The 24,996-nt window shown below is 36.3% G+C and overlaps 1 protein-coding gene across 3 annotated transcripts in view; it reads right to left on the reverse strand.

Moving 5' to 3' along the window:
• Window positions 1-24,996, reverse strand: part of LOC144978393 (excitatory amino acid transporter 2-like) — a 70,541-nt gene that overhangs the window by 12,378 nt on the left and 33,167 nt on the right. The window contains exons 1-7 of one of the 3 annotated variants that reach the window (XM_078924358.1): window positions 23,322-23,536; window positions 12,252-12,402; window positions 10,744-10,818; window positions 9,905-10,027; window positions 5,427-5,511; window positions 4,521-4,563; window positions 1,358-1,406 (exon numbers count right to left, since the gene is read on the reverse strand). In XM_078924358.1, coding sequence (XP_078780484.1) covers window positions 1,358-1,406; window positions 4,521-4,563; window positions 5,427-5,511; window positions 9,905-10,027; window positions 10,744-10,818; window positions 12,252-12,396 — 520 coding nt within the window. In that variant the 5' untranslated portion in view covers window positions 12,397-12,402; window positions 23,322-23,536. Of the gene's footprint in view, window positions 1-1,357; window positions 1,407-4,520; window positions 4,564-5,426; window positions 5,512-9,904; window positions 10,028-10,743; window positions 10,819-12,251; window positions 12,403-21,152; window positions 21,312-23,321; window positions 23,537-24,996 lie in introns of those variants that run through there. The other 2 variants (XM_078924357.1, XM_078924359.1) reach the window with 2 other exon arrangements.

Below are 24,996 nucleotides of genomic sequence, written 5' to 3' on the forward strand. Positions count from 1 at the left end.
CACTTAAGATGTAGGACGAGACGTTAAGCCTCTATGATGGCATTGCAAATTTCTTTAGAGAGAGACAACGCCATATACTCATTTTACACCTGAGTACGGGAATGGGGATACCCTCTCAAGCGCATAATGGACAGTGCCCCCGTTCCGAGCCGAAATTAGTGCCGGCAACCCTTGTACGTAGATTCCCTGACTTAGGACAGAGAAGCATATAGATAGTATAAGAAGCTCACAACATTGCCATCCGGAAGTATAACGGGCCAACACACAAAAACTCTGCATAACCATGATCTTTTATAGTCTGGATAATACAGTTAAGTGAGAATTACTCATAAACGTGGATGGCAAAAAACAAGGACAAAGACCCGAGGGATGTCAACCTCATTCTATCTATACATGTAGGTCCGGTATACTTCCGGATGGCAATCTTAAGAGCTTCTTAGTCAAGCTCATATTATTTCACACAGTTTTTTGTGTTGGACCGTTACACTTCCGGATGGCAATGTTGTGGTCTTCTTAGCCAAGCACATACTATCTTACAACATTGCCATCCGGAATTATAACGGACCAACATACAAAACTATGTGTAACATTGAACGTTTATAGTCTGGTTAATACAGTATATTGAGAATTACTCAAAAATGCGGATGGCAAAAAGCAATAACAAAGATCTGAGTGACGTCATCTTCATTTTATCTATACAAGATGGAAGTCGGTTTGGACGATTTCAATCCCTCGGGGACATGAATTCTTCGAAACTGGGGGCAAAAGTTGCCAGGTTTCTCTACCAGCAAGAGGAGGCACTGGGTGGCGGCAGCCAATCGGCTTCGGTCGAAAACCTGCCCAACGGCAAAATCCCTTCATCATTGGGGACTTTCCACCTGTCCAATATGTACCCGTTGCGGTAACGAACCCGAAACCGCAGAGCATCTAGTTGAACGACGGTGTGTTGTGACGAGGCTTCCGGGTGGGTTTGCGACGGTGCACGAGTGCGGTAAAGAATTTGCTGATTGGGTCGATCGACACAATATTAAAGTAGTTGATCACTATTAGAAGCTGCTGCCTTTGGATCGGGACGTTATAGATTCGAGTTCCACACTGGAGTACTCCGAAAAGGCTCTTTACTCACATTCTCCCATCGTACACAGGTTAAATGAGTACCTGACCGTAAACAGCGCTGTCTCTGCCGGAAAAATTATTGTAATATTACTTAACATGCGTCATGTCTCGTCTAACATGTTAAATGTTGTTGCTTGCTAGGGACCTCTTGATAATCTTTAGTAGATATGGTGGATATTATAAAAAGACTCACACTTTTTCAATATAAAGCATTAATAATTTTCAAGAAGTTTGGGATTACCAGACGTTTTGTCCTCGGCGGGGGAAACGTTCTCGTAACTCGTTTGAAACTGAAAAGAAGATCAATAAGTTTAGAAAGAATTCTTTATTTTGATTAAATTCGCAAGAAAATGCTAGCTCTGTTGACTACTTAAAGATAATGATTGGCAACTGAATTAATTAACATACGATTATGATTCATTTTGTCATGATCAAAAACAATTGTGATTATTATGATTGTTTCAATATCATGTCATGTATAATACATTGAAAGATTATATGTATATATATATATATAATATATATATATATATATATATATATATATATATTATTGTAATACTTACAACGATGTTGAAGTGAGTCTACAACGATGTTTCAGGCCTTTCAGCCATCGTCAGGACAGTGTGCTACATGAGTTTGGTTTGTTGTGTCTTGTTGCTTGTTGAAGTGGTTCCGTAGGTTTGTAGTTGAGTAGTAGATGTTTTCGTCTATGTGGACAGCTGTTGTACATCTCATTTTTTTGTGTTGATTGTGAGGTGATTATAGTATATTTGTCTTCTAGGCATACGCTACATTGTTTTGATGATGGTGTGTATCCTGTTCCTTTAGATATAATTTTCCATGAAGTGCTGTGGTCTAGTTTGTTGTCTTTTAATTTCCAATTATGTTCGCTGAGTTTTGTGTATGTTTTTGTTGGTGTTTCTAAAGGTCGAGGTGTGGAGGTTGTATCTTGTTAAGAAATTATATTCCGTTAGTCCTGCATATTTTTCCTGCTTGTTTGTTTTAGTTTCGGTGACTTTGGCTTGGTAAATTAAACTTGATTCTAAACATTGTTTAACGGGCAATGCTCCTTATTTCTGCAGTTGCATTTTCTGGTGGTGGGCTTTGCTCTTGTCTGTGGTTTTTTAAAATATTTAATGTAGTATCGAGCACTATTCGTACCATATTTGTATCCAACACGATTCAATATATATATAATGATAAAATGATGATATGGAAACAAGAGATCCATACACGTGCAGAGTCAAATCGGTAAACAAATCATTTGAGTAGTGATAATTTACGTAACTTTCAAAGTATAAAGTCTGTAAGAGAGAATTTGAAGAGACCTTATCACCAATCTGAAGTTAAAAGCTGCGATAACCCGTGCCAAATTTAAGTTATTAAGAATTAACATATTATGAGCGAGATTATGTTTACCGACTTGACACCACCTGAGCTAGATACGCATCGTCAGCTCTTAGTTCCAACCCTTTGACAATCTCGAAGTTTACTGTCCCTGTATCTCGGTTAAGTTAATCAACTTCTACAGTACAATAAATACAGTACCCAATAAGGGATAAACTAGGCCAATAGTGTGATCTTGAGGTTGTGGTTCACAAATAAGTTAACCAACTTCTAAAGTACAACACAACACAATACCCAATAAGGGATAAACTTCTAAAGGTTACCACCTCAAAATCCACTTTCGGTAAAAAAAAAAAGCATTTTCATCCATAGCTCCACGCATATGGAACGCACTTAGTCCTCGGACAAAGTCCTGTGAAAATGTATTATCTTTCAGGAAATGTCTGAAGACTGAGTTGTTCCACGAGGCTTATCTTTCATGAAATAGATGTTGCTTAGATTTTGTTTTTGTATTCATGCTTATTATGTAGTGTCGTTAATTTTAATTTTGTTGTTTTTAAACATTTTTATCATGTAAAGCGCCGCAGAGCACGATTAACGTGGATGTTTAGGCGCTATATAAATTCATTATTTATTATTTACTATTACTATTTACTATAAACAAGACCAATAGTGTAGTATTGAGTTGGTGGTTCACAAGTTACAAATAAGTCAACTTCTATAATACAATACAATAATTTATACCTAATACGTGTGGTCTGTAGTGTCCTATCACAGTATTATGTAATTTGTCTACATTAGTATGGTATAAAGTACAGGAAAGCAATTATACATCACTCTAACAATTCAATCTTAACTGTTTCATTACCGACTATTTTCATGATTTTTACTGCAATATCGTTATTGTATGTACTGATCTAACACACAAAAATTGAATTTTAAAAAGAAATAAGTACACAATATACATAATATTGGGGGTCCAAATAGCTCAGTTGGTAGACCATTCACTTCAAACGCAAAGGGACAGAGTTTGATCCCAGGTTCAGTCGATATTTTAATTCTGACCCCCCAGCAGCAATTGGGTAGCTGGGTCTGTTAGATCTGGCGGAAAGTACTTTGCAATAGATTAGCGTCCTATCCAAAGGGTAGCAAGCAATTGCTATTGACCGTTTCACTCATTAAAAAACCGGAATCTATCGGTTCTGAACGACTTATGTTTTTATACATAATTTTGTTGAGCAAACCCACTTTACGAAATAGCATTAAGTATTTGTAAATATAAAAAAAAGATTTTTCTTCATTTTTTGTGAATCAGATAAAAAAAAAGTTGAGCTTTTATATGGAGCAATATCCACTAAACGTGCTCAAAGAGCTTTAAAAGGGGTCCCTGACCAATAGCAATACTTAACATGCAGGACGGAACATGACGCATGCTAGGCGATATTATATTTTCCGACAGAGACAACGCTGATAACGACCAGGTACTCGTTTTACACCGATGAGTGATGAGTACGGTGAGAGAATGTTAGTAAAGAGCCTTTTCCAAGTACTCAAATATGCGCCGAGCAGTTCTCGAACCCATGACCTTCTGATCCGAAAGCGAATGTCATACCACAAGTCCACATAGCCGCACAACCAAATCTGAATAAGAAAAATATTGTTTAAATCGTAACAAATGTGACGATTTTCCTACAGTCATTAAGGAGAGGGTTAAGGGGCGGCTATGTGGTCTGTGGTATGACACTCGCTTTCGGATCGGAAGGTCCTGGGGTCGAGCCTTGCTCGGCGCATAGTTGAGTCATTAGAAAAGACACTTTACCCACATTCTCCCAGTGTACTCAAGTGTAAATGAGTACCTGAACGTTAACAGCGTTGTCTCTGTCCGAAAAGAATTATAATATCGCCTAACAGGTGTCATGTCTTGTCCTAAATGTTAAATGTTGCTGTTGGCCAAGGACCCCTTATAAAGCGCTTTGAGCACGTTTAGTGGATATTGCGATATATAAAAGCTCAATATTTTAAGGTTATCTAATTTCTTCTATCCATTGTCATACCTGTTCAAAGCAAGCTGCTACGATATTCGGTGGAAAGAGATTTCTAGAAAGGACGTATTGGATGAGCAGTCATCGTTGTTATCGTCAACAGAATTATCAACAACATCATCATCATCACCAGCAAACATTTCGTTAGAAACATGAAATAAAGAAGACATGTGCAGTTTCAAAATTAGCTGTAGAGTCTAGTAATGATCAGATATTTTGGGACTTTAAATGAATGTTAAACTGCTTTTTTTTTTTTTTAGAAAAGTAAAATCTTAAATAAGTTTAAGGACTAATCCAAATTGAACACATGGAATCGCTTCTTCTTCTTCTTCTTCTTCTTCTTCTTCTTCTTCTTCTTCTTCTTCTTCTTCTTCTTCTTCTTCTTCTTCTTCTTCTTCTTCTTCTTCTTCTTCTTCTTCTTCTTCTTCTTATTATTATTATTATTATTATTATTATTATTATTATTATTATTATTATTGTTGTTATTAGTATTATTATTAGTATTATTATTATTGTTGTTATTAGTATTATTATTATTAGTATTATTATTATTATTATTATTATTATTATTATTATTATTATTATTATTATTATTATTATTATTATTATTATTATTTCTTCTTCTTCTTCTCATCATCATTCTCATTCTCCTCTTCCTCCTCCTCCCCCTCCTCCTCCTCATCTTCTTCTTCCTCCTCCTCCTCCTGCTCCTCCTCCTCCTTCTTCTCCTCTTCCTCCTCTTACATCTCCTCCTTTTCCACCTCTTCACTCTTCACCTCTTCCTCCACACCTCCCCACCTCATTCTCCTCCACATCCTTCTATAACATGCATATTTAATTAATCGATCCTACTCTTTTTTATTATTCCATTTGCTTTCATCAGTATTTATATGAATTTCGTTTAACAAGGGAGATTACCGAATCAAATCAGAGAATACATCCATTGTTTCCATGGGTGATACCTGTGTGTTGTCGATATCGCCCATCAGATTGGTACGTTTGCCTGAAATAAACATTTGTAACAGTGAATGACATAATCAGTCGTTTGAACTGAAAGATTGCCAAGTTTAGTTAGAAGGTCAATTTTTTGTAAAAAATGAGTTCTTATCATCAATGATTAAATCAACACTTTTTGTACATCTTCGGGAAATATCAAAGCTCAATTTCACTTCTAAATATTTTTTACAGCTAGTCAAATTGAAAAAGTATGAAATTTGAGAAAAGTTGCTGGATACCTTTCCCATACATCTGACCATAACTTCATGAAAAATCACCCGATTTACTTCAAATAAAGATTAAAATGCTCTGGGGAGCATATTCTTCAAATGCAAATCCAAAATTTTCACCTTTCGACTGAAAATGTCATGCACTGACACATTTAATAGAAAGCATGTACGAGGAGCTTGCAAAGTTATTCGCATGAAGAATCTGATGGCTTAAAATGATTTACTAATATTACTAAGCTTTGTATGGCATTGTGCTCTTGTGATATGATCGAAAGGAGGGAGGGGGGGGGGGAGGGAGAGGGTGTCCCGATACTTCAATTCACAAAGACTAAAGAGATTGAGTTTGATCCCGGGTAAAGTCGAGATTATTTTCTGATCCCTGACCGCCCCCCCCCCCCCCCCCCCCCCCCCCCCCCAATAGTAATGGATGGATATGGTCCGTTTCTTGCGATAGAAACTCCGGCTTCATGGGCTCTGAAAGACTACTGAAAGATAGATAGATTGATAGATCAATAGATAGATAGTAATACCGGTAGGCCACTGGTTTGAGTTCCGTTGTTTGCGGAACAAAATTGAGTCCTTTGGAAAAACTTCGTTTACATTCTCTGACCGCAATCGGGCGTGAAATGGGTACCTGGCGGGTATATATATATATATATATATATATATATATATATATATATATATATATATATATATATATATATAAATACACTCATATTTTTTGTTTTGTTGCTATGCGAACTCTTAATGCTAGAGTTGGCAATACAGCTGAAGAACAAATAAATCAGTCCGTTGGAAAGGAAGGCATAGGGGTAATGAACAACAATGGAAGCAGACTGGCAGAATTTTGCGAAGAACACAACCTCATTATTGGTGGAACTTTCTTCCCACACAAAAACATACACAAATTGACCTGGAAATCACCAGATGGGAAAACAGAAAGTCAGATAGACCATATAATTATCAACAGAAAATGGAAGAGCAGCTTTAACGATGTCAGAGTCAGACGATTGGCAGACATTGGAAGTGACCACCATCTTGTCACAGCCAAAATCTCTACTAAATTGATGAAAACAAAAATAGCAAAACAGAAGGAGAAACGTTTCAACACAGATAAGTTGAAAATCCCAGATATCCAAAACAATTTCAATATCGCAGTAAGAAACAAATTAAGTGCAATACAAGATATTACAAACCTGACAATCCAAGATTTCAACCACGTCATGCAGGAAAGTGCCACTGAACACTTAGGACACAATAAATCCAATACAGAGAATTGGATATCAGCAAGGTCATGGGAGCTCATTAACCAAAGAAAATCAATCAAACTAAATCTCTTGAACGCTAAATCCCCCCGACTGAAAGAAAGGATATCCAATGAATACTCATTGAAGGATAAAGACGTGAAAAAATCCACAAGGAAAGACAAAAGAGATTTTGCAGAAAATTTAGCAACTGAAGCAGAAAATGCAGCTGTAAGACAAGACACACAAACGCTATACAAAATCACAAAAAAGCTCTCAGGAAACAGAAGTTATGGTTAAGAGAAACCATTAAAATCCCAAGATGGTAGTGTCATCACAGACGAAAAGGAGAAAATTGAAAGATGGAGAGAATATTTCGCAAACCTTCTGAACAGACCAGACCCATCTTCTTATACAGATATCCCAGAAGCAGAAATGGACGTAGAGGTTAATCTTGGTCCAATCACTGAGCGTGAGGTGCACGAGGCAATACAACAACAACATAAAATGGCAAGGCCCCAGGTATTTACAAAATCAGTGCGGAAATGCTTAAAGCGAACTCGCAAGAAATGTCCAAAATTCCCAGTAAATTGTTCACCAACATTTGGGAAAAGGAAGAAATACCAGAGGATTGGCAGAAAGGCATCATCTATAAAATAGCCAAGAAAGGAGACCTGGGAAATTGTGCTAACTGGCGTGGACTCACACTCCTGTCCGTAACGAGCAAAATTTGTAATAGAATCCTTCTGTAAAGACTCTCACCTAACATTGAAAACATTCTTAGAAAAAAGCAGGCAGGGTTCAGAAAAGGGAAGTCATGTAGTGACCACATATTTACTCTGAGACAAATCCTGGAGCAAAGCATTGAATGGAACAGCCCCTCTACACCATTTTTGTCGATTTTGAAAAAGCCTTTGACAGCTTACACAGAGAGTCCCTGTGGATAATACTCCGCCATTATGGTATACCGATGAAGATAGTCAACTTAATAAAAGCAATGTACAGCAACTACCAATGCCAAGTCTCTGTGGTAACAATGTAACAAATGGTGTAAAACAAGGCTGCATACTCTCCCCGCTTCTGTTTATCTTGGCTCTAGACTGGCTCATGAAAAATACAATTGATGGTAAGAAGAGAGGCATTCGCTGGACACTGACATCCTTTTTGGAAGATATAGACTACGCAGATGATATCGCGTCAGTTTCTAGTACACACAGAGACGCCTCAGAGAAACGAAACGTACTACACAAGAACGCCTCGAAAATTGGACTGAAAATAAATTTCGATAAGACTGTGTACATTAGGGTGAATCCAAAACATGACAGTAAAATTAGGATAGATGAACATATAATTGAAGAGGTAACAGAGTTCTCCTACCTCGGATCCAAAATAACAGGTGACGGAAATGCAGAACACGATATCAAGTACATAATTCAAAAGGCAAACTAGGCTTTCGGCATGCTGAAAAACTTTTGGAAATCAAAGCAAATAATGAGAAAGACAAAGCTGAAAATATACAAGAGCAATGTTTTAAGTGTACTGCTTTATGGAAGTGAAAGCTGGAAAATGACATCCTCCTACAGAAACTAGAAGCCTTTCAGAACAAGTGTTTAAAAAGAATTTTTAATTTATTTTGGCCTATAAAAATAAGAACAGTGGATCTATTAAAGAAAGCTGACTGCACTAGCATTGAAAGCCAAATAAAAAGAAGATGGCGTTGGCTGGGTCATGTGGCCAGAATGGAAAAAGGGTCACTTCCCAAGACAGCCTTGTACTGGACAGCAGATGGGAAGAGAAAGCGGGGAAGACCCAAAGAAACTTGGCGAAGGACCATAGAGAAAGAATTAAAGGAAGCAGGCCTGTCCTGGAATACAGACACCGCAAAAGCAGCCGATCGCAAAAAAATGGAGATGTCTGGTGGATGCCCTATGTGCCTCAAGGCCCGAAGAGGATTAAGTATGCGATCTCTATGGATTTTTCTATTTGACTCACCGTCGGTTGAGGAGGTGCGATCGTATAGCACCAAAACAATTGTCCCGACCAAAAAATGTGAATGTCCCTTATTTACATTTATTAAATATTATGCTCTAACTAATATTATCGAGCACTCTGGTGTCTACAGATATCCATCAACTCTCATAATATATATGTATATATATATATATATATATATATATATATATATATATATATATATATATATATATATATATATATAAACATTTGAAATATAATTAAGATAGTTTGACTTCTACAACGTTGTTATCGAGCGTTGCTCTCATCAGGACTTCCTGATGAGAGCAACGCTCGATAACAACGTTGTAGAAGTCAAACTATCTTAATTATATTTCAAATGTTTATAAATAGCTCCTTTTATACTAAAGTTTAGCACTATTATTTCATGGTTTTTGTTTTATAATTCATATATATATATATATATATATATATATATATATATATATATATATATATATAAAGTCATTCATATAGTTTTTGGCCGAGTCAATTGTTTCTATGCCCTCCATGTCTTCAGTCGGCATATGTCCGTAGTGTGCTTTTTTCTTTCGAGGGGTCGATGTTTATTTATTTGCGTCCTTACTTCCGTTTTGTTGTTGATTTGGCGGTGATTGGTGTTGTTATGTAGTGGCATTTTGTAGTGTGTTCTCATTGCGTGTATGTGTGTGTGCGCACACTACGGACATATGCCGACTGACGACATGAAGGGCATGGAAACAATCGTGACTTTATTTATTTTTATATTAGCTCTAACCAACATTATCGAACACTCTCGTATCTACAAGTACCCACCAACACTCATCAATACCATACATATATATGTATATATATATATGTATATATATATATATATATATATATATATATATATATATATATATATATATATAAATATATAGTAAGATACCTGGTTTTGCAGCAATGGCTATCATCATAGGTATTATACAGGCAAGGCTGTTTGTGAGAATGATATATCCAAGGGAGACCATACTGACCCTTCCGTTGCATTTTGGATCCAATGATGCTGTCCCTTGATACATGAAGGTGAAAAAAATTCTGAGTGATTGGTACTTTCATCATCATCATCATCATCATCATCATCATCATCATCATCATCATCATCATCATCATCATCATCATCATCATCATCATCATCATCATCATCATCATCAGCATCACTATTATCATCTTCACAACCATTACTCTACCTATTACTGTAACAAGAAATGCCCAATACAAGAAACAGTCGAGACCAATGTACTCGAATACTATGTAATGTATCGTAATGTATAGTAAGGCCATCGAAGGATGCGTTTCGTAAAGGTACTCGTCTTAATCTTAGAATATTTGTTAGCATTGATGACATTTGTAACAGGAAGCACCTTGTGTTGTTTTATTTTTTTTTTGTTTTTTTTTTTCTATTACAACTTAATATGTCATTTCAATACTACAAAGCATTCCATAGGGATTTATAACTACTTAAAAACTATTCAGATTTGTCCATGGTCTGTAAACTATCCCTCTGGCGTTCATTGCTTTGTTTGCGGCCATGTGTTCTGAGCTCCACGTGTAAAGATTATCATAAAACTATGATGATCACTCCCATTAATATTATCATTATTATTATTATTATTATTATTATTATTATTATTATTATTATTATTATTATTATTATTATTATTATCATTATCATCATCATCGCGATCATCATCATCATCATCATCAACATCATCCTGTCCTACTTACCTGTAATAACACTAGTGACTATGAGAGGTAAAACCACCATCTTGAGAGATCCCATAAATACATCGCCAGGGAGAGCTGAGGATGTTACAATTGTCTTTTATAGCCATCTTTTATCTCAGCGATATGTCATTGAGTGAATGCAATAATATCTCCCAAATCCAGTCCCTTGATTGGTGGGCAATAGTCGTGACGTCACTTCCCTCGTAATGACGCATAATTACTTAGTTACTGGATCTAAACTATCGGAACAATGGCGGACGCCCTTATGAAATAATTCTCCTACGAGTATAAAAGTGCATCCAAAGGAGAAAAAAAATATAAATCTGATCATGTTTTGACTTGACTTTTATACATTCTGATCACATGACATGTGAAAAAGTTATAGCCAGCATGAAGAATAAAAAGTAAAGATTTTCTTTGTTTAGACCCAAGTTGCTGGTTGATGGGCCGACGTGACATCAGATTATTGAATCCTATATTCCTATTAGTAATTACAAAGTCCTTTCCAGATGGAGCTGGTATTTCAGTGTTGTGACTTTTTGTTTTAATGAATTGTTTGATTTTGTGAGTTTTGTTTACATGTACAAACCATCGAGTGTTGGCATTTGTGCTGTCCTCTTACGGCGGCTATGTGGTCTCGTGGTATGACACTCACCTTCGGACCGGAAGGTTCAGGGTTCGAGTCCCGTTCTGAGCAGGGCATAGTTGAGTCATTGGTTAAGGATCTTTAACTCACATTCTCTTACAGTACTCAAGTCTAAAATGAGCACCTGACCGATAATAGCATTGTCTCTAGCAGGCGTCATGTTTTGTCCTTCATTTTAAGTGGTGTTTTTTGTTTTGTTTTTTTTTTTGTTTGTTTGTTTGTTGTTTTTTTTTTTTTTTTTTGGGGGGGGGGGGGTTGGTTCTGTTGTTTGTTTTTGTTTTGTTTTGATTTGTTTTTCTGGGGTTTTTTTTAGTTTTTTGGTTGTTTTTTTTTTGTTTGTTTGTTTGTTTTTTTTTTTTTTTTTTTTTTTTTTTTTTGTTTGTTTGTTTTTGTTTTTTTTTTTTTGGGGGGGGGGGGGGTATCCATGTAAGTGCTTTGAGCACATTTGAACCAGCAAGGATCATATTCGGTCCTATTATGTGACTACAAATAGAGTGGCTAGATAGGGACTCTCTACGTCAAATGACTGATCATAATCATAGTATATTGCGCTTATATAGCGCATAATCCCGTTGGAGGGCTCCATGCGCTTTACAATAAAGTCTCGATAATAAAAAGGAACATGAAAACATGACATATAAATACTAGCGACAGTTCTATACAGATTTCAAGTAAATATATATGTTATAAAAATATAATGAAAAATGTCTCACACGTAACAGGGATATAAATAAATATATTAATATTGAACCAAAGGTTGAATTATTAGAGAGATAATACAAAGAGAGAGAGAGAGAGAGAGAGAGAGAGAGAGAGAGAGAGAGAGAGAGAGAGAAGGATACATGTTTCACAGAAAACGTACATATCCAGATAATAGTGTCCTGCGAAGGGTCGGCCTGTCTGACCAATATACCAATAGTTATCCCAGCAACAACACCCACGATGGTCAAGAAAACCAATAAGTTGTCCATTAAGCAGAGACATTTTGTTCTGTCAGAGATTGCCATGGTTTCCTGTTGGAGAAACGATTTTTTATCTAGAGTTCTTGAAGATTAATAATATTCACAAGGTGTTTAAAAAGTACACATTTTGCCGTATATACTCTGAACAAAAATGTCTAAAAAGTCTTGATCAAGAATCTCATCTTTTAACCCTCTCCTTACCAACCATTCTCAAAATTTTCCCCCAAACCTCACACCCTCCTAACACAAAAACAGGCATTTCTTACTCAAACAGAAAAGCAACGAGCACATTATATACATAAAATAATTGTTCGACAATATGAACCATATTACAGCATGTAACGTTTTTATCGCTATAGCAAAAAAAAAATAAATGAAATCTGTATAAGAAAAGTGACGGTTGCATCGTAACAAATATGACGATTTTCAAAACGGTGGTAAGGAGAGGGTTAAATATCGATTGCTTAAAACGACTCTCACCTTGTCAAAAGCTCTCGAAATGGAACTTCATTGAAGTTCCAGGTTTTTGAAACTTGTTAACAAGATGAGGGTTATCTTAATTAACATTATTATACTTTAAAAACAAAATAAATTAATTAATCAATTAATTATCCAATTACATTATACAGATGCAGATAGACGCCCATTTCATTTCAAAGATACTCGTAAACAGATTACAAAAGAACTCTGCAAGCAAAACCATCACTGGTTAAAACTATAGATAGTATGCAGATGACGTCACTCAGGCCTTTGTTATGGTTTTTGCCATCCGCGTTTATGAGTAATGCTCACTGAACTGTATTAACTTGACTATAAACGTTCATGAATACACACAGTTTTGTGTGTTGGTCGGTTATACTTCCGAATGGCAATGTTATGAGATTCTTAGCCAAGCGCATACTATCTATAGATAGTATGCAGATGACGTCACTCAGGCCTTTGTTATTGTTTTTGCCATCCGCGTTTGTGAGTTGTTCTCACTAAACTGTATAGATAGAATGCGCTTGGCCAAGGAGTTCACAACATTGCCATCCGGAAGTGTAACGGACCAACACACAAACTCTGTGTAACCATGAACTTTTATAGTCTGGTTAATACAGTTTAGTGAGAACAACTCACAAACGCGGATGGCAAAAACAATAACAAAGGCTTGAGTGATGTCATCTGCATACTATCTATTAACCAGACTATGAAAGTTCATGGTTACACAGAGTTTGTGTGTTGGTCCGTTATACTTCCGGGTGGCAATGTTGTGAACTCCTTGGCCAAGCGCATACTATCTATAGATGAATATCAAACATTAAACTCCCAGTCATACTAACATTGCATGTATTGCTGTTATGTTGTGAAAATTATTCACTTTTATGGTCACGGTGTGTTTGTGTGTGTATTAGTGTGCGTGTGTGTGTGTTAGTCTGTGTGTGTTAGTGTGTGTGTTTGTGTGTGTGTCGAGATCGAATGAGTGAGTGTCGGGTGGGTGACGAAACTGTGTAATGGGGATGATCTATATTATCTTTCCATGTGTTCGAGGTCATTGGTCACATCGCAAAATGTGCTCAAAGTGACCCTCATAATGAAAAGTGTTCACAGCTTTTGAAATATCAAACATCACGTTTAGTCATTTTTTTCAGCTTGACACATGGGTATGTTTCCAATTTTCATAAACAAAGCATTGTGTTTATATTTGTAAAGAAATTTCCAATCGTTGGACAGTAACAAATCATGTGATTGATGACTCGGTTGGACGAAAACCTGAATCTAAATCTCTCCAATTGGAGAGAGAGAAAGTTAGAATGGTCGGTGAGACAGAAATTTAAAAAAAAAACAAATATTATGAAGGCTTGAGGAAGCAAAATGTTTTATTCTAAATTAAAGTTTGTTTTTTATAATGTAGGTCATAGACCGAATTGTTTATAGATAATATGCCCTTGGCTAAGAAGCTCACAACATTGCCATCCGGAAGTATAACGAACCAACACACAAAACTCTGTGTAACCATGAACTTTTATTGTCTGGTTAATACAGTTGAGTGAGAAATATTCATTAACGTGGATGGCAAAAAAAAAAAAAAAACAATAACAAAGACTTAAGTGACGTCAACTTCATTCCATCCATTGTAATAATTCCTAACCTTCATCAGATGCTACACATTTAGATAACATTCTCACCTGTTCAATCGTACTAATAGATAGTTCGGAGATGACGTCACTCAGGTCTTTGTTATTGTTTTTTGCCATCTGCGTTTATGAGTAATGCTCACTGTACTGTATTAACCTGACTATAAACGTTCATGGATACACATAGTTTTATGTGTTGGTCCGTTATACTTCCGGATGGCAATGTTATGAGATTCTTAGCCAAGCGCATACTATCTATACAACTATGTGTAACCTTTGATGTTTATAGTCCATTAAAGTTAGTGAGACTTGAGTAAGAACTTAGTCTAACTCGTGGTCTAAAAACAATAAGAAAGAGCTGAGTGCTGTCAACTAAATTTATTGTACAAGACTGAAAAACTACGAATCGTCATATTCATCAGAGATTGAGTAGAAGCAAGACATCATACAAAGCCAAGGTCTTGGAACTCAGACATAGGTAACACATCCCATTCTATCCCTTTGTGTATTATTTTTAAAGCTGTTACAACTCGGTATAGATAGTGTGCGCCTGGCTAAGAAACTCACAGCATTGCCATCCGGAAATATAGATAGAATGCACTTGACCAAGGAGTTCACAACATTGCCATCCGGAAGTATAACGGACCAACACACAAACTCTGTGTAACCATGAACTTTTATAGTCTGGTTAATACAGTTTAGTGAGAACAATTCACAAACGCGGATGGCAAAAACAATAACAAAGGCCTGAGTGACGTCATCTGCATACTATCTATAAGTTCAACGGACCAAAACACAAAACTTTGTGTAACCTTGAACGTTTATAGTCTGGTTAATACAGTTCAGTGAGAATTAATCATAAACATGGATGGTACAAAAAAAAAAATACAAAGATCTGAGTAACGTCAACTTCGTTCCATCTATAGCCTGACACAAAAACCCACTTGGACGTATCTGCTGACGTCATTTTTAGGTTTGAGAAGCGTCAAGTGATTTGTCGTTAGTTCTGCTCCAGGTCACTCAGGTCTTTGTTATTGTTTTTTCACATCCGCGTTTATGAGTAATTCTCACTAAACTATATTAACCAGACTATAAGCTTTCAAGGTGACACATAGTTTTGTGTGTTGGTCCGTTACACTTCCGGATGGCAATGTTGTGAGCTTCTTAGCCAAGCGCACACTATCTATAAGTTTACGATATTTACGGTCAAACACACACTGATATATTTATTCCTCTAAAATAGTTTACGCAATGTCGACATCAACACAATGACGGCTGGAAACAAAACATAATATAGTCTCTGTTCAACCAGGCGAATTACCTGACCTCAAGCAAAAGTTCAAGGCGACGTATCGTGTTCTTGTCATAATTAATATATGTCCAAAATATGAATTGCTTAATTAACCCTTAGAGGTAGTGCGGGGCGGTCCTTGGCAAGCTTAAGGACCACGGTCCTACGGTCCTTGGGAAATGAAGACCGCGAGGACCGGTCCTTTTCGACATTGAACATTCCTGATAGACTGTTGGAAATTCGAACCGGTTTGACCTTTGAGACCATGGGATCGTTCATTCTTGAACCGCTACACGATGAAAACCGTGGTCTACAGGAGTAAAACACACAGAGTAGTCACACTCATTTCAAATTGTAACCTAATTAGAGAAGAGGGGTGATGCCTTCTTTATTTGCTCACCGTACTTCATTGTTACTTCGATAATTTAATAAAATTTGAAATTTATCCCCATTAACGGAGATAATGGCACCGCCCAAAGCGTTGGTCGAGTTGTTCGTGGCGTTGAAACACACACGCAACTCCTACCCCCCCCCCCCCCCCCCCCCCCCACACACACACATTAGAGGGCAGCGAGCATTGAAGAGTAAGAGAGAGACGTGAAGTAATAATAAGAGGGGGTGGATGAGGTAATAAGAGGGGTCGATGGTGACTTTTCGCCAGATCTAACAAACTCAGCTACCCATTCATTGCTGAGTAGACAGGGATTCAGAAAAAACTCGACTGCACCCGGGATCGATCTCTGGCCCTTTGCGTATAAAGAGAGTGCTCTATCAACTGAGCTATCGGGGTCCCCAAATATTCTATTGGACTTTTTTAAAATTCAGACGTTATAACTGGGTTTTTTGGAAGGAAGAAACTAATGAAACTCATAGTATTTGATTAGTAAAAACACCAAACGAAATTTTAATATTATTGTATTATTTTAAATGACAACACTGCGATAGAAAGGAGTGGTGACAAGAGATGGACAAAAGAAAACAAAAAATCGGATTTGCTACTTGCTAGGTTCGACACACACACACACACACACACACACACACACACACATCTTTAGTAGTCACATACATTTCAAACAATAACCCATTAGAGAAGAGGGGTCATGCCTTCACCATAGATCATTGTCATTGCGATCATTATGGTGTAGTAAATTTTGAAATTTACCCCGTATAATGGAATCGTCCAAGGCGTGCGCCTCCTGTTCCCCCCATCTCACACACGAAAGGGCGGTTTGCGGAGTGGAGGTTGGTGGTCGTCTGCCTGTATGGTCGTCTTTGTCGTTTAGTGTATGGCAAAGGGGGGTGGGTGCAATTAATTAAGTGGGATGGGTGGTGATTGGTGGAAGATAGGCTACCGAGGCAACGAATCACTGGGGAAGTAGTAGGCTATGGCGCGAGACCGAAGGTGATCAGACCGGTCTTCAGCGCGGCACTAGTTGAAAGGTGATAAGAAGTGAGGACCGCCGCCGGTCTTCACTATGGGACCGATCCCCGGTTCACAGCTAAAAGACCGTGGGACCGGTCCAAAGGGACCGGTCCAAAGGACCGGTCCTCAGCGCGGCACTACTTAGAAGGCGAGACTAAAATTGTTAAATTTATCATTTATTCTCTGGATAATGTTGCTTAAATCAAAATAGTTATAACAGCAACGGGACACTACTAACGGAAAGGCTTCGGTTGGGAACAATACAGACAATTGACGTTTCGGGTACAAACCCTTCGTTAGCAAAACAATAAACAAAGGAACCGTCCATTGTTTATTGTTTTGCTCACGAAGGGCTTGTACCCGAAACGTGTTCCTGTATTTATTGTTTAGGCTGTCACGATCTTGTTGTGACTTTAGTACGAAGGGGACTGCAGTTTTTTTTTTAGTTCTTCAGGGATTAATTTATTGGCCTCAACTGAATTCAGAAATTTCTGATTTGTAGAAAGATCCTGGTTCCGTGATAGGAAAACAATAGTTTAACTGGTCTTTTAACTGATGGCGAGGGGGATCTCAAGGAAGCCGAATGCCTCACAGCACCGCCAATCTCTCGTCTCACATTCAAAAACCTCACTTCCCTCCAATGATTTATATGAAACTTCTGATCTTTTAAGCTTAGCGTAAAATTCAATTTTAACAATGAAATAGGGTTCCCAAGACTAGATCTATAGTATAATTTTAAATCACTTGATTGACGCATTTTCGGGAATGCGAAGAAGCTCTTAATAAATACGACATGTACGAAAATGAATGTAAAAATGTCAAAATTGAACAAAATACAGAATGTTTCGGGCTCAAATCCCCTTCTTGAACTAATAACAAAAACAGCTCAAATCGTCTGAGTCTTTTTCGGTATCGTTTGAAGAAGGGATTGGAGCCAGAAACGTTTTGCATTTATTAGGGTTGCCGGGGGGGGGGGGGGGGGTCGGTGATTGAGTGATTTTTAATAATTTTTTTTAGTTTGGATTTTTTTTGTTGTTGTTGGAGTATAATAATATAATTTATAGTGTCGATGAATTTCTGGTGTTGTAGGGCAGGATTTGTTTCCCCATTGATATTATATATTATGTATAAGGTCAAGTTTGACAGATTGTTTTTGAATGCACTACGTAAAATATGTTCTGTTTTTAGGCTAGTAAAATCTGTTTCTGGTCTTGGTCTGGGTTTAAAAAATCTTATTTGACTAACTGACTGCTTGAAAGTAGTACCTAACAGTCTATTACCATCGATACTCATAATAACAACAGTAGTAATCGTAGTAAGAATTGTAGTAGTAGTAGTAGTAGTAGTAGTAGTAGTAGTAGTAGTAGTAGTAGTAGTAGTAGTAGTAGTAGTAGTAGTAGTAGTAGTAGTAGTAGCAGTAATAATAATAATAATAATAATAGTAGTAGTAGTAGTAGTAGTAGTAGTAGTAGTAGTAGTAGTAGTAGTAGTAGTAGTAGTAGTAGTAGCAGCAGTAGTAATAGTAGTAGTAGTAGTAGTAGTAGTAGTAGTAGTAGTAGTAGTAGTAGTAGTAGTAGTAGTAGTAGTAGTAGTAGTAGTAGTAGTAGTAGTAGAAATGGGTCAAAGGGAAAATACCACCGACATGCTTCAATGAACTTCCTGAAACGTGTCTTTTGTAAATATTTTATTATTAATTGACATTATATTTACGACTATGTAATCATGTAGTCACCACACAACTAATAGTATATCATAATAGTCTATGGTACACTACTCAAATTCTGTAGCAACATACCATTTTTTATTAACCGAGAGGAATCTACACTGTTATTATTATTATTATTATTATTATTATTATTATTATTATTATTATTATTATTATTATTATTATTATTTATTATTATTATTATTAATTATTATTATTATATATTATATATTATTATTATTATTATTATTATTATTATTTATATTATTATTATTATTTATTATTATTATTATTATTTATTATTATTATTATTTTATTATTATTATTATTATTATTATTATTATTATTATTATTATTATTATTATTATTATTATTATTTATTATTATTATTATTATTATTATTATTATTATTATTATTATTATTATTATTATTATTATTATTATTATTATTATTATATTATTATTATTATTTATTATTATTATTATTATATTATTATTATTATTATTATTATTATTATTATTATTATTATTATTATTATTATATTAATACTCCTACTAACACAGGTAAATTTTTTACTTTTTTAAATAATTTTATTCTAACCAACAAGAAATCGAAAATATATATTAGTAGTTAAATAATCTATTTTATATATGAGCGAGATGTATATAGTAGTTAGAGAGTATTATATGAGTTATATATATATATATAGAGAGAGATATATGAGAGAGAGAGAGAGAGAGAGGAGAGAGAGAGAGAGAGAGAGAGGGAGAGAGGAGAGAGAGAGAGAGAGAGAGAGAGAGAGAGAGAGAGAGAGAGAGAGAGAGAGAGAGAGAGAGCAATATCCACTAAACGATCTCAAAGCGCTTTACAAAAGGGTCCCTGTCAACAGCAACACTTAACATAATATAGGGTATAACATGGCGTTTATTGGGCGAAATTACAATTTTTTCGGACAGAGTCAACGCTGTTAACGGCCAGATACTCATTTTGCATCTGAATACGGTGAGAGATGTGAGTAAGGAGCCTTTTACAAGAACTCAACTATGCACCTAGCGAGGCTCGGACCATCCGATCCGAAAGTGAGTGTCATAGCACTAGACCACATAGCCGCACTATTATTTAGTTATCAGCCGCATTATTATTTCAAATACATGCGGAATATACATTGTGGCGGGGGTCCCGATAGCTCAGTTGGTAGAGCACTCGCTTCAAAACAAAGGGTGTAGTCGAGATATTTTTTCTGACCTCCCTGTCAACCCAGCAGTGATTGAGCGGCTGGGTCTGTTAGATCTGGCGGAAAGTAATTTGCCATAGACTAGCGTCCTATCGAAAGGGTAGCAAGCAATTGCTCTTGTCCGTTCCACGCTATAGAAACCGGGCTCAACTCCGGCTCCATGGTCCTAATGGCTCTAAAGGACTACTTTACAATACGGTGTGGTATATCAAACGCTACTAAACACAGGACTTAACCCTCTCCTTACCAGCCATTTTCAGAATTTTCCCCAAATCTTCACACCCACACAACACAAAAAGAGATATATCTTACTCAAACAGAAAAGCAACAAGAACATTCTATACATAATGTTGTTCGACAATATAGGCTCTAATACAGAATGTCAAGTTTTTATAGCTATAGCAAAAAGACATTAAATCTGGATGAGAAAAGTGACAGTTGCATCGTAACAAATGTGACGATTTTCCAATAGGTGGTAAGGAGAGGGTTTTAAAACGTGGGTTTTCTTCAGTTGTATTTAGTATCCACACTATGTAATCTACACAGCAGTAGATATATGAGAGGAGTCCAGAATGAAATATTCAAACTATCTAGCCATTTATTTTGTATTATGTTCAAACCTTATTGAATTTACATTGCATTACAAAAACACGAGACCTTAAATTAACTGTGGTAGTTTGTTTGTTTATACGTTTTATTTATTTATTATCCACACCATTAAAACACCACAATAAATATAGTATAAAACGGTAGGGGACTGCCTGAAGCCGGTGATCGTGAAAATACTAACTAAAGAGTGAAAATGGAGAGGCTTCGAATGGGAACAAAACAGACAATGGACGTTTCGGGTACAAACCCTTTGTTAGCATAACATACACAAATTAACGTGGAAAACAAATAATTATTTTATTTGTTTTCCACGTTAATGTGTGTATTGTCCCGAAACGTCCATTGTCTGTTTGTTCCCATTCTTTCGTTAATAAATAATATTTATTATAGTCTACAGCGGTAATGCAGTTCTGAAACTAACCATTTATCACCACTTCTCAGCCGTTTAGATTATACATGTCACCAAATACAAGTCCTAACATATACTACGCGTATAATTTATCAACATAAAGAAACCATCACAAAAAGTAAGCATAGTACATTATTCTATGGTACACTGCTCGTCTTATCCAAATAAAACGGAGGTAAGGGAACTATTATAATATTATTTACTAATTATTTGTCACCCACCGTCCCAAAACGGTATCAAATCAAAATGGATCATGCTCTGGTGGGGGAAATAAATTAATGAGAAATACGAGCTTTGTGTTTTTAACAATGATAGAAATAGTATTTATTCTTCAACAAAAACGAAGAGTAACTAACCACAAGTTTCATTTTCGTGCGGTTATTAATAGAATTTCTAGTAACCTATTCATCCCGGCGTGACACCGCTTTGACACTGTAGGCTGCATAATGTATGTTACGGATCAGCAACCAAACTGAAGGGTGTAAGTTATTCATTTAATTTGTTACCTGTTAACCAGTTCACTGCCGCGCGCGCGCACATTCTGGAAAGACACGTATCTAAAAATTAGGTCAGAAAACTCGCCCTTCAAATATTAATCTATATCGAAGTTTCAGGTTTGAGAGTTTATGCCAGGATGAGGGTCATTTAAATCGATCGATATTTGAAGGACGACTTTTCTGGCCAAATGTTTAAATACGTGTTTTCCAGAGTACGGCAGTTAACTGGTTAACAGTCTGGTTCTAATTATATGTTAAAAGTGTACAAATAGTATGTAAAGACTCCAAGTCTTATCTTTAACATTATGATAGTAATAATATTATATCCACTCTCGAAAGTATCGTGTGGGCGGTTGTGAAGACTAAGGGCTAACCCACAAAGGAGACTGAGGGCTAACCCACACCGGAGACTGACTCCGAGGACCCGACACTGCCGTCCTCTGCCGTCTTCCGGATATAGACGTCAAAATACTAAGAATAAAGAGAAGAGCCGCGAGACCTACCCATACCAAGCACCAGTTTTATGTGTTGGTGCGTTATGTCGTCGCCATCGTTAATTTATAGCCTGACACTGACCAAAAAATGACGTCAAAATGCCAGTCTTCGGCCACAAAAGAAAACAAATCGTGAGTTGTATTCAATAATAGTTCAACCAATGGGATCACTTGTTTCCATGAGCTCTACTAACGACAACTCACTAGGCGGTGCAAAAACCAAATAATGACTTCAAAATGCCAGTCTTTTTGGGTTTCAGTGTTAAGCTATAACTGAACGATGGCTACGGTTATATTCGGTGAGCGGATGTGATTAGTTGTTTTTTGGGGCATACTTAGTTTGTGATCACCTAAATGTCTCATCCAGACACAAGCACAAGACAGGTCCTCACTAAGAGGATTACACTCAAATGTTTACAAATCATATATAATATGTAAACAAAACATAATATAGTGCATACGTTTTCAAGACAAAAAATAACATCTCCCAAAACTCTAACTATACATTTGACTGTTTCTCTCCCAGCTAGGTTATCCGACAAGGGCCAGGACAAAACCAAGTAATCTCATTCCAAGACACAGTAAATGCACCCCTGCCCACTATGGGAGGTCAGGAACCCAGTGCGAAACTTTTCTTAAAATCATAAAAAATCAACGCATCTAAAAGTCGGACAAAGTGACGGAATACTTTCTCTTTTCCTCGCTCAATCCCCGGGAGAAACTTCTTATTTATACTGAGTAAAAATTCTTTGACCTTCATGGTTGAGAAATTTTGACAAGTTTTAAGCCATTAAATCCATGTATATTTGGTCTTTTCTTTATTCTTAGTATTTTGTCCGTGCCCGGCGTCTTTATTCGGAAGACGGCAGAGGACGGCAGTGCCTTGTCAACGGAGTCAGTCTCCGGTGTGGGTTAGCCCTTAACCATTTTGGCCACGCCATCCACATGAATGACAATGCATAATAATATGATGTATACATACAACATGCACTATCCCTCTATTGAATTGTGGTTTTGGGTATTTAAAAACAAAACCCCAACTTTTATTGATATTTTATATACTTTACTTATTTCTGTTCATATTTTATGAGCATTACTAACGTTATCGTATTCTTAAATTTTAAAAAACGTCTGTGCACAATCACCGTTTGATTGTATCTACACAATATTATTGCTATTTTCGTTGTTACCTTTTTTACTCCAATGCGTCTGTATTATCACAGTGGAAGCGAAACGAATTGTACGCAACGTGCCATACAAAACAAGAAGGGGAAAAAAACGAATTCAAGAAATAGATAATTCAACAACACATCCATTTGTCTTCTTAATTTATGAAAAAAAGATAAGCTGGTTATTCAAAAGTATTACTTCTTATCCGTCTTATAATTGCAAAGTTCACACTAGCCTTGGTTCATTGTTATCGGTCAGTGACAGGGACAGAAAAACACCAACAAAAAATAACATTTTAAAAATTAACAAAATTAAAGATAAGGCACTGCCTTCAATCTTGATGAAATTTGAAACAAATAAATAAATTATCTAGATGCCTTTCTTTTTTTTTTCTTTTTTTTCTCTTCCAATTTTGAAAAAAAAATACAAAAGTTTTAAAATAAAATGATTTTTATCAAATTATAATTTTTTACATAAAGTGCTTTTTAAAATGATACCTGAACCGTTCAGATCCTGTGAAATATAATACAACAGTGATTATGTGATATTATGTTATTCAAATTTAACCCAAACTTGCACTTCAGTTTTCCAATGACTAAATTGCACATGGAATTAGACTATACCTTTATAACACCATCGCGAAAATTACTTACACACTAGGACACGCCCCTGTAATGATCACCAACAACACAATAACTTACAGAAGTATAACAACACACGCACACATCCTTCTTTCAATGATTATAAATCTGAATTAAAAGTCTTCTCAGGCCCACAAAATCAGCCACGGAGCCAGTATCACAGTAAACTGAAGGGAATTACAAGGTAGCTAGGTCTCATACTCATAGTAATGACGGAAATCTAGTTTGTAAAAATTTATCTTTTTTTTTCAATTTTTTTACCTGTCAGGCATGAATAACTAGGTAAACATTCCTTTGTTCGTTAACATCAGGGCTGCCTCCTTTAAGTTTAAAAAATTCGTAGTTTCCAGTGGGAAAAAAAAAGAAAAAGTCACTATAACTAGCTTTAGTAATAAACAATTTCCTCTCAGCATGGTCCAAAAAATGCTCCAAAGTCCTAAATATAGGTTCTAAGAAGCTAGACTTTCCTTCTCAACCAGATTTATCGAGTCAAAGAGACCTTTGCAGTAGTACTAGGTAGGTCTGGTTAACACTCCCACTACCACGATACACCATTGCCATTGGCGATGTAGCTACATGCTAGTTTGAGCATAAACAGTATAACGCTACGCTTATATCCAGTCTTTTTGGTTTGATCTTGAGTTTGAAGTTTCACTTTAACACGCTGCTCAGCGTTTAATGGTGTAAGGTTTGAACAATGATAATGATAATGCATTTCAGCTTGCTAGCAATGTGTATTGTTTGTCTGCATTTCAAAATCATGTTTTCGTCTTTACTTTTGCGAAAGAGATAGTCTCATCTTTCTGTCAGTCGCTTCCTTGCGTCTTTCACCACTGCCGTTCACACAAGCCTCTTCCGATGGCTCTGAGGGTCCAGTGTTTGCCTCTGAGTTCAATTTATTTTCCTTCGCTGCTGTCTCTGTAACAATTTTTTTCTCCCTAGGATGGGGTTGGTAGCCCTACGCCAAACCCCTAGACTTGGAGGACCAGGATTTATTTTAGAGATTCACTCCTTGGCTTGTTACTCTTGCGAGCTAAAGAGTCATGCTCATTTT

The sequence above is a fragment of the Berghia stephanieae genome, chromosome 8, assembly GCF_034508935.2.
Source record: "Berghia stephanieae isolate SIO BIC M18660-M18661 chromosome 8, UCSD_Bste_1.3, whole genome shotgun sequence".
In the NCBI taxonomy this organism is placed as follows: Eukaryota; Metazoa; Mollusca; class Gastropoda; order Nudibranchia; family Aeolidiidae; genus Berghia; species Berghia stephanieae.